We start from the raw sequence: 10,472 nt of genomic DNA, 5'->3' as shown, positions 1-10,472 counted from the left end.
TAGCGCCTATCTTTAAAATGCACAAAGTACTGTAAGTTGTAAGGTTATGGGGAAAATTTAAAAGTGTTCAACGACTCCACTTTTCACACCAAACTGTATAATAAAAGTTAGCAAGTAATTTTCATCTCCATATAAGAGCACACGTTAACTTCACAAGCATGTGGTGCCCTAGAAACTATTTTGTGAGGCTTTTATCTCATTTTCGCGCGAAGTGAAAAGTTTTGCAAAGTTTCTCATACAACAGGTGCCTGCGATGTCAAGATATTAGTCCCTTTTTTAAAGAGCGTTACCCGAAAAGCATTTTCATATTCAAAGGGCTATATTTCTTCTCTTGCAAAGTGCTATGTAACATGATAATGTGGAAATACTCTCACAAACTTTTCTTCATATGACAGTTTAAAATAATGCCCATACTCCACGCAAAACTCCTCAAAAATTGTAAAACAACATTACGCGCGCAACTTCGTACAATTACATATTTACGTCTAAATTAATGAATTTCACCGCCGAACAGAATTTTATATGCGAAATAACACTTTTGATTGTGAGTATTATAAGTAAACTTTCCGCTATACATTATTCATTAATTACTTTGCAAATATAATGAGTTCGCGTGGATGAAATCTGAAGTTACTGGGTTGCGAATCTTTTTAACTCGTCGAAACTTTTATCTCGACGTCGATCTTTTATCTATTTTTAAGCGCTCGATACAACCGCTCGAGAATAATTCAGCGGCGTATGCACCCTCAGTAATGCCTATGGGATGAAGTTTCTTCAGACGTAGAGCGGAAAGCCGCGGGGCGTCAGGCGTCGCAGGGCGGAGCTACGGAGCGCCGCTCAGTCGGTGGGCAGCCGTCACACGCGTTAGTCGCCCATCGCCACCGCGCTACACGCTGTTATGCCACGCGATCCGCGATGTTATTTCCAACGTGTGAATATTTATGACGCGATCAACCATTACGCCTCATCATAAATGGCACTGCAGAATTCGATGCCTCGCATGTCGCAAACAATCATAAAATGCCAATAATACAAACTATTGTGAAAAAACTTGATCTACGAAGTTTTAATCATTTGATAGTGTATGTGCTGTTGTATTACTATGTCGTCGAAAGGAGTTCAGCGTCCGAAATGCCACACGAGTGCGCCTACCGCAGCTCCGAAACGGAAACGTCGGAAAATGCGGTGCTATTTTGCAAGATTCGAACGATAAGTAGTTTGGATCACCTGCTACAAAACATCAGCAGAACGTATCTTGATGATGTGATATCGTTACACGTTCAGTGTAGTGAAATACTCTTCTTCGAAAGTACGCTTTCAACACACTCGGATAAGGCATCTGGAAAGAATTCTAACCTAGGAAAGCTAAGGAATCTTAGAGTAGACAAATGTAAAATACGTCAGATCCCCGCGAGAGCCTTTGAAAATTTCAAAGACCTTAAACGACTACACGTGACAACGCACAACAGTGAATGGTCCGCGATGACTATGGAGTTACATGAACAAGCATTTATGGGTTTAAGTGAGTTGATTGAACTAGATTTAAGTGACAATAATATATGGAGCACAAAAACGGATACTTTTTGCTCTCTATACAGTTTAAAAACTCTGAACTTTACCAAAAATCACTTGCAGAATATAAAGACGTTAGGCTTTTCAGACTCTTTACGTGAACAAAATTTAAGTGTGAAAAGTTGTAATTTAGTTTTAGAAACCCTTGATATGTCATTCAACGATTTGATTGTAATACCAGATTATAGTTTGTCAAAGTTAAGATCTTTATCAAAGTTATATTTGCAAAATAACGCTATATCCTCTTTAGAAAATGAAGCATTTAAGGGTTTAATAAGTTTGGAGGTTCTCAATTTATCCAACAATTTTTTGAGCAGCGTTTCGATAGATATTTTCACGGATACGAAACTGTTAAAAGAAATTAATTTAAGCAACAACACCCTTAATGTTTTGCAACCCGGATTGTTTTCGGGTATGGAACAGCTTCAAATACTGGATTTATCGCGTAACGATTTAACTAGTCAGTGGATAAATAAAGGTATATTTGTAGGCTTACTGCGTATGGTTATTTTGAATGTTTCTTATAATAAATTGAATAAGATAGATCGCTATACGTTTCAAGATTTGTATAGTTTGCAAAAGTTAAATTTGGAACATAATGAAATTGTAACAATTGACGAGCATGCTTTTGAAGAGTTGCGAAATTTACATTCTCTAACACTATCGCACAATAAACTTTTTCACATCCATACTCACTTATTCACTGATTTGCATGTGTTGCACGAGTTGTTTTTAGATAACAATAAAATTAAGCACATAGACGAGAATGCCTTTGATAACATAACAACAATAGAGGATTTGAGTTTGAACGATAACATGCTATCAACAATTCCTGTTTCGATTCGTAAATTACGTTCTTTGAGGTCCCTAGACATCGGTAATAATAATATAACACATCTGAGTCGAGAGAATTTTCACGGCTTGAACGAACTTTTCGGTTTACGACTCGTTGACAATAAAGTGACGAGTCTTAATGAAAATACTTTCGAGCATTTGCCACAACTACAGGTGTTAAATTTAGCTTCGAACAAAATTAAATACGTAGCTCAAGGGTGCTTTCGCAAAAACGTTAATTTGAAGTTACTACGCATGGATGGAAATGATATAACAGAGATTGATGGTATTTTTAACACATTGAACAGTCTAGTATGGTTAAACATTTCTGCTAATCAAATATCGTCGTTTGATTTTTCAAATTTTCCAAGTACATTAGAGTGGTTAGACTTGCATATGAACTCAATAAATAATTTCTTCAACAACGACATGTTTTCGAACACAAATATAAAATTATTAGATTTAAGTTATAACAATTTAACTCAAATCACGGTTACCTCCATACCGAAAACAGTTGAAAAGCTTTATTTGAATGATAATAACATAAACCACATTCAAGTAGGTTCTTTTTCGAAACTACGAAGGCTGTCAACTGTAACGCTAAACAATAATAAACTTATACAATTTGACATAAATGCTTTCAGGTTAGATCAAATAGATGATGATAGCGACTTGCCCGAGTTCTTTATAAGTGGAAACCCATTTGTTTGTGACTGTTCAATGGAATGGATTCAACGCATCAATTATTTGAGTCACAGTCGACAATACCCACGTGTGTTGGATCTTGATAAAGCCTTTTGTTCGTTGGTACATTCGCGTGCAAAAGAAAAAAAGGTGATAATAGATATGTCGCCCTCGGACTTTCTCTGTCCATATGAAAGTCATTGTTTCGCTCTGTGTCATTGTTGTGACTTTGTGGCTTGCGATTGTGAAATGATTTGTCCCAATAACTGTAAATGCTATCATGATATCACGTGGAATGCAAATGTCGTCGATTGTTCCAACGCGGGCTATACCCAAGTACCAGATAGAATACCTATGGATGCGACAGAAATATATTTAGATGGGAATCATATACAAAATTTAGGCAACCACGTATTTATTGGTAAAAAGAAGTTGCAGGTCTTATATCTAAATAACACAGAACTAAAGGAAGTTAACAATCAAACTTTTAAAGGAATCGATTCCTTGACTGTTTTACATTTGGAAAATAATAAGTTAGTAGAACTTAAGGGCGACGAATTTGTACATTTGAATAATTTAAATGAGTTATATTTAGATCATAATGCGATAGAACACGTAGCTAGTAATACATTTTCTTCGTTAAATTCGCTCTCCGTACTTAAAATCGATGATAATAAACTTATCAACTTTTTTCCTTGGAAATTGTTAGCGTCCTCATCTAAAGCTATTGCTCACGTTTCAATCGAAGGAAATCGATATTCTTGCGATTGCAAAAGTATTGCTGAATTGGATTCGTGGCTACGTAAGGATCCCGGTGATCCTGAAAAAATGTTGTGCAGTGATAGTCAAGGAAATCCTACGAAAATCACTATTGCTTCCGTGCTAAGCCACTGCAAGGAATATATGGGATCTGTAAACGACCCAACTATTTTAAAAGATGAAATTGTTTCAAAATCCGTTTTTCTACCCGATAGTTATTTTGCGATTGCCTGTGGAATAATTATAATAATTGTATTAATTTGTTTGATAGGTGCCATCTTCTATGCTTTTAGATACGACGTTAGTGATTGGCTCTACACCAAGTATGGTGTTCCATTATTTAAAGAACAAACGTGCCCCAATGTCGAGCATATTTTAGAAGGTAACTCGAATCACATGTACGAATATTATGTGATATGTAATACCAAAGATACTAGTTTTGTACAACATAATATTATGGCCGAAATAGAGTTTAGAAAAATGGCAGCGAGAAGGCTTTCAATGAACGAGGCTACACTGAATATTTTAACATTAGATAGCTTTTCAAAGTGCTCAAAATTATCCAAACGTCTCCTAATTGTCTTAACAACGAATTTCATTTGTAACGATTTGTGCGATATTCATTTTAAAAACATGTTTTATAGTTATTTAAAGTCGTTAAACAGAAGCGAAATAAATAAAATTATTTTCATAAAAATAGTGGATAATAATCAAATAAACGATGAACTCGGTTTCGTGTTAGACAAGTTTAAGAATATATCGTGGAACGATCCTCGTTTTTGGGACAAGTTCGTGGCTTTACTGAATTCGACGGACACTATTATAACGGTAAAAGGATCAGAGAAGAGCGTATTTAAGAAGTCATTACGCAAGACCCCAACATTGAGGTATACAACAATGCCTGTCTCAAACGATAGTTGCTCAAAGCAGAATTTTACGAATTCTTTACAATTCTCTAAGAGAAACGAGGACGAGTCTTCACATAATGAAAGCTCGCCTTCATCTGACAACATGTACGGGGAAGGGAACAATTCGAACAATAGTTACATGTCGATCGACAACAGGACGTGTCCTCGGTTTAATTATGACCTCAGGAAATCCCCTAGCAGTGGTCATGTCTACTCTAGGGTGGAGGATATTTCTCCGACCATACCCCGCTCTATTACCAGCAATGCTTCTGCTAAAGGGCGTACTTACTATGTCTGATCGATATTGCTTCTTTTCAAGTATTTTATTACTTATTCTACTATCGTTATGCACTTATTATATTTGTCCTCCATACACACTAATCACACAAATGTATATAATCCGCTTCTACCATAAACATTTGTCAATTTTATCATACGTAATGCATGTTGGATGCAGAGCAATTTTGAAGTAAGTAAAGAAACAATATACTGTACAAAATCCAAGTGGAAATGTTAAGTCTGATAAGAAACACTATTCAAATATGTATTATTATTGTTGTGGATCATGTTCACATACACGCTGTAAAAGAACACCAAATCGGTTAAGTCTCGTATTAGTAATTAACGATAAATATTTTTAATTGATTCATAATATGTATGACAATTATAAGCTTTTATCTATATGCTTTGTTTGATATTTGAAACTATTGATATAATATTATATTCTTATTTAAAAATAAAAAAAAAGATAATATATTTTATTACAAAAACAACTATGTATTACTATACTTAATTTTTATGAATTGAACAGTCTGTAACTTTCCGTGTATTATGATTATTATTTGATGTTACATTAAATGTATTATTTTATGTGCTTAATAGATATAAGTCATATTTAAATGTATATAGAGGATATGTTTGCTGTTATTGTTTATATTGATGGTCGTTTGCTTAACTTTATTAATATTTAACTAAGCTAAATCGTGATACTAGATATAATAATTATAAATTTGAAAATAAATGTAATTTTTGGATTGTAATTATTAGTCTTAATGGAAATTATTGTTTTGTATAAAAGTGTACAAAGGTATCTTGAAAACATAATAAAATTATACTGACGTTTTTTATACTCATTCAGTGTTTTATTGTTCTCATGAATAGATAGAGAAGCAATTCATTATCCCTTAATATAAATGCTCTTTTAGTATTTCTCTGCAGTGTAGTACATGTGTTTTGTTATTGAAGTTTTTAATTACTGTTCAAAAATATATTATGAATGGTTAAAGTACTAAATAACAGCAAAAGTATTAAAAAATAATGCACTCAATTCACTACAGTTCTCTGCAATCTAGGTCAATTCAACTGTTGGTCAGAAAATAGGAAGATAAACAAACAAAATGATAAGGAAGAACTTTATTTCCAATTAAATAAATTGAAGATAATATATTATAATGGGTACATACACTTATTTTATTATCTGTGTAATCTATTAAAAAAAATTGAATATCAATAGCTCTATTTTACCATATTATGGTGGCTATAAAAAAATAATGGAAAAAATGAAGGTGGTCTATAACAGCTGTTAATGTTTATAATTAAATAAAGTATATTTTTGTCTATTTTGATGATTCAAAAATACATATTATATAGAATCAGTAATAAAGATAAAACATCCATTTATGTAAAAACAGTTTAGTTAAGAATAAATTTGTTTGCTCAGTGCTCTACATTACATTACTTTGTCATTTTTAAAATTAATTTTCAATTGAAATTCATAATAAATTAAATTGCTATTGGAAAATTAATGATTATTATAAACATACTTATACTTATTAGACAGTAAATAGATTCTAATAAAAGGTAATAATATGGTCCGATTTATTTAGATATAGAGACAGATACTTTTGGGATTTCAAAGGAGCAAAATTTCAATAAAGGGCAAAAATCATACCTACAGAACACTGCTTGTCCCTAAAGGTTATTTAAATATGACAAAATTCTTATTAGAAACTAAACATAGTAGAAAACTTTTAAGATATTTTAGAATGTTCTAAGCAGATTTATTTTATGAACTTACTTATTACTTATATGAGTTCCCGTTTACAGGTCACAGAGTTACTAGCTAGAATCAGAATTAAATTAATTTTACACATTTACTTACTTCAAAAGGACAAAATATTTGCATGGCAAATTTAAAAAAATTGCAAATTGCATTATTGTAAAGATTATTTAATGTCATTGATAACTTTTTTGGAATTGGGTAAAACAGTGGTATATTATTGTGTTTTTGGTCGATATTCGTGTATTTACAAAAATGTATTTCACCATAATATAAACTTTACAATAATACAATTAAAATTAATATATCTACATTCTACATACTTACATAACTACTTACTTATACATGTTTAATTTTTACCGTATGCCCAATAAAACGTAGGTACATTAATTTAATTCTATATGCTCTATATTTATAACTTATACCCTAGTTTCAGCAATATTATTTGAATATCCAATTATTTAGATAATACTATTGTTCCGCGAGTAAATATTTAGATTGAGTTAATCATAGCATTATTGTCTATCAAAGTCCAATGGTTTGTTTTCAAATTATACTGCTTGTCTTATCAATACTAAGACAAAGAGTTATTGTGTATGGATAAAATGTTGTGTACAAGACAGGGAGCTTTGTTGCGTTATCTATAGGTATAGACTTGATAATAAAACAGTAGATAACCAGACCATTTCCATACATATTATAATATATTTGTCGTTAAAAACAATCTGTATTGATATTCTAAAGATGAAGAATTTGATTGTTTTAAAAGCGCTTATTTCAGGAACCACGGATCCGATTTGAAAAATCAATTCACTCTTAGATAGTACATTAATTATCTAGAAACTCTATAGACTAGGTACATTTATCACGCTAAGACCAATTGGAACGGACGAATGTGGGTAAAAGCTCAGGGCACAACTAGTCAGTTAATATGTAGTTAGAGGTGTCATTGAATATATCTTTATAAAATAATCTAATAGAGGTTTCCAATTCCTTTTTTTTGCTAACAGAAATAGTTGACGAGTAATACGAATTTAAATCAAAAATTTCGCCTCTTTGAAAATTCACGAAGTAAACACGGCTATAAACGATTTAGATGGTGATTCAAAATTGTCATGAAAAATCAAAAGTAGGGCTTACATTTAGCATAGTGTTAAATGTTTGCGACATATTTTGTGTTCTTGTGACTCAATTACATGTTTCTCTTATTTGAAGTAGGTATGCTAAATAGAGTCTATGGTACCGAGAATTTTGCTATTTGTCGTAACGCCCACGGTTTCACAAATTGAACTGTTAACTTTCTAAGAAACACTTGTGTTTAATTACTGCTAGTTTCAACTTAGAGTAATTCCAATTGGCATTCATTGTTCATTAATTTCCTAGTAAATTCTAATATGATTTCAGTTTAGTGGTGTTATATCAAAACGTTACTTTATTTCTTTATTTCTTGCAAAATAAATCATTTCATTTAACGAGGTTCAGTGTTTAATGAATTTAGGCACAGATTCACGTCTAAGTCTTGCAACTAAAGTCGGAGTTGCAGAATAACATAAAAGCTTGCCAAAAAAGATTGTTCAACTGTATTTGTTCCTTGTTCATAATATCACCTAGGCTTCAATGAAAAAGTTCGATGTCATGGAGGCGGCGCGCGTGGTGGATTGTAACATTTCACTTGTATCCCTATACTAGTTATGAAATATGACTCTAGATTTAAAAGTAAATATGTTTTATAAAATGATAATATTTCTTACTTTAATTATTATTGAAAAAAAAAGTACATAAAAATGTTTTCAACCAGACGCAGACAGACGGTTTCAGCACTGAAAATATATAATACTAGCAATGCCCTGCGGCTTCACTCGCATAGATAGCGATATCGTTACAGTGAAAAGTCTACTATAGGTCGGACTATAGGTTTAATTTTTAATCACATGAAAATCACCTTTACCCCGTCCCGCACTACGGCCTTTTTTTTGTTTTAGTGGGGAAATCTTTCATAGATACCCACGGCCTCCGGGGGAGGGGCCGTGGGTTATGACGGATTCCTACCGACCAAAACCCCACTGTGTTCCGTCAAGACGCATATTGGTAGAATTCCTCCGTGACCCCCGCACTACGGCCTGCTCGAACAGTATACCTACTATTTTCTGTAGATTGACACTTTTAAAAATTCGTTATATCTTTTGAATGGAATATCCAATTCTTTTCATTTAAAAAGTATTTTGCTGGTATTGAAACAGTCTATAGTAAAACATCATTTAATGGGATAAGGATTAATATATGTGTATGGATAACATGGTTTGATTACTGTCGGCACTTCTATTTACTTTGAAAACGTAAAAAAGTTGTTGTAGTAACATAACTACTGAAGATGGACATATGGTATCGCGGACTTTCTTGTAGATATTGATCCATTCTATAATACCGTAGAACATTTTTTTGTTCTATCTTCAATAGATTCTGCAGCGCACGCGATGACAGAAATTTTATTGAGGATTTTTTTACACCTTGGGTTACATTATTGCATTTTTGGTAAGGATCTCTAATTTTTTTGAAAATGCAATATAGCCTATGTTGCTCAGTAAAGATGCAGCTTTCTAATGGTGAAAGAATTTTTGAAATCGGTCCAGTAGTTTTTGCGTGAAAACCATACATACATACATACATACATACATACTTACAAACTTTTCCTCTTTATAATATTAGTATAGATGTCTCCCGCCTGTTTTAGTCCTGAGTGACAGCCGAGTTACGACGTACCTATTAAATTATTGATATATAATAATTATTATAAGTAGCAAGGAAATATAATAAAAATTCACTATGTGAAATATGATATTATTATGATAACATTTAAGATAATGCTACCTACCAACGCATACATTTACTTATTTTAATATTCCACGTGACGTCTATGGCCTTCACAATACACCGATTAAATCCATTATCATATCGTCGATATCATGTCGGATAAACGCCTTTGAACCCTTACCCCGCTAACGATATCCGAACAAATAATTAACAGATAGTATCATACAATATGGAATAAGCGGGACTACACAGAGCGAGCAGCCTCGCGAAACTATTGCTGCGCGAATCTCGGTCAGTGTGGCTCGGCCGAGGAAGAGAAGATTGATAGCATTCTATAAAACTAAATATCAATTTCAACAAAGGCCGCGTTCCATCGTTACAATATTGTAATCATAATAATGTTGTTTCATATTGGTTGAGATGGTTGTTTAATCATCTCAATAGATGGCGTGGAGTGTCCCTGAGACACATAAAATCAAAAAAGCAGAAGAAATTCGATTGCTCAGTCAGGATCACGAGAGGCAAAGCGAAAGACGCGAGTTCGAATCTTCATAAGCGATTTTTTTCTATTCTTTAAAAAAATTCTAATGTCGTGTGATGTAATTTTCCTCGGCTAAATACCGTCAAATGCTGCGGCAAATGCTCGCGAGGCTGCTCGCTCTGTGTAGACCCACCCGTCTATTTAATATACTAACCTGCATCAATTCCCCTATCGGCTGCCAATTTTAATCGGATGACGTTTGCACTGGATCGCATAATTACGTTCAGGATTGGAAAACTCTCACGGGACCAAATTCGTATTAGTTTTGACGTATCGTGATGGATGCGTCACAATCTCTTGACGA

General features: G+C 33.1%; 1 protein-coding gene across 1 annotated transcript; it reads left to right on the top strand.

Moving 5' to 3' along the window:
* The first annotated feature begins 855 nt into the window (after positions 1-855).
* On the top strand, positions 856-5,870 carry LOC149482979 (toll-like receptor Tollo). Its single transcript, XM_089703031.1, has one exon. It carries the CDS (start codon positions 1,021-1,023, stop codon positions 5,053-5,055), a length of 4,035 nt encoding a protein of 1,344 aa, XP_089559157.1. The 5' UTR covers positions 856-1,020; the 3' UTR covers positions 5,056-5,870.
* Positions 5,871-10,472: the final 4,602 nt, after the last annotated feature.

This window comes from Colias philodice, chromosome 14, assembly GCF_061535455.1.
Source record: "Colias philodice isolate Cphi_HAF_F1 chromosome 14, ilColPhil1 Martin Lab GWU primary, whole genome shotgun sequence".
In the NCBI taxonomy this organism is placed as follows: Eukaryota; Metazoa; Arthropoda; class Insecta; order Lepidoptera; family Pieridae; genus Colias; species Colias philodice.
This window is presented reverse-complemented; position numbering and strand designations above follow the sequence as displayed.

What these genes read in the sequence shown, in the direction of transcription:
- LOC149482979 (XM_089703031.1), top strand. Translation starts at nt 1,021, where the DNA reads ATGCCAATAATACAAACTATTGTGAAAAAACTTGATCTACGAAGTTTT.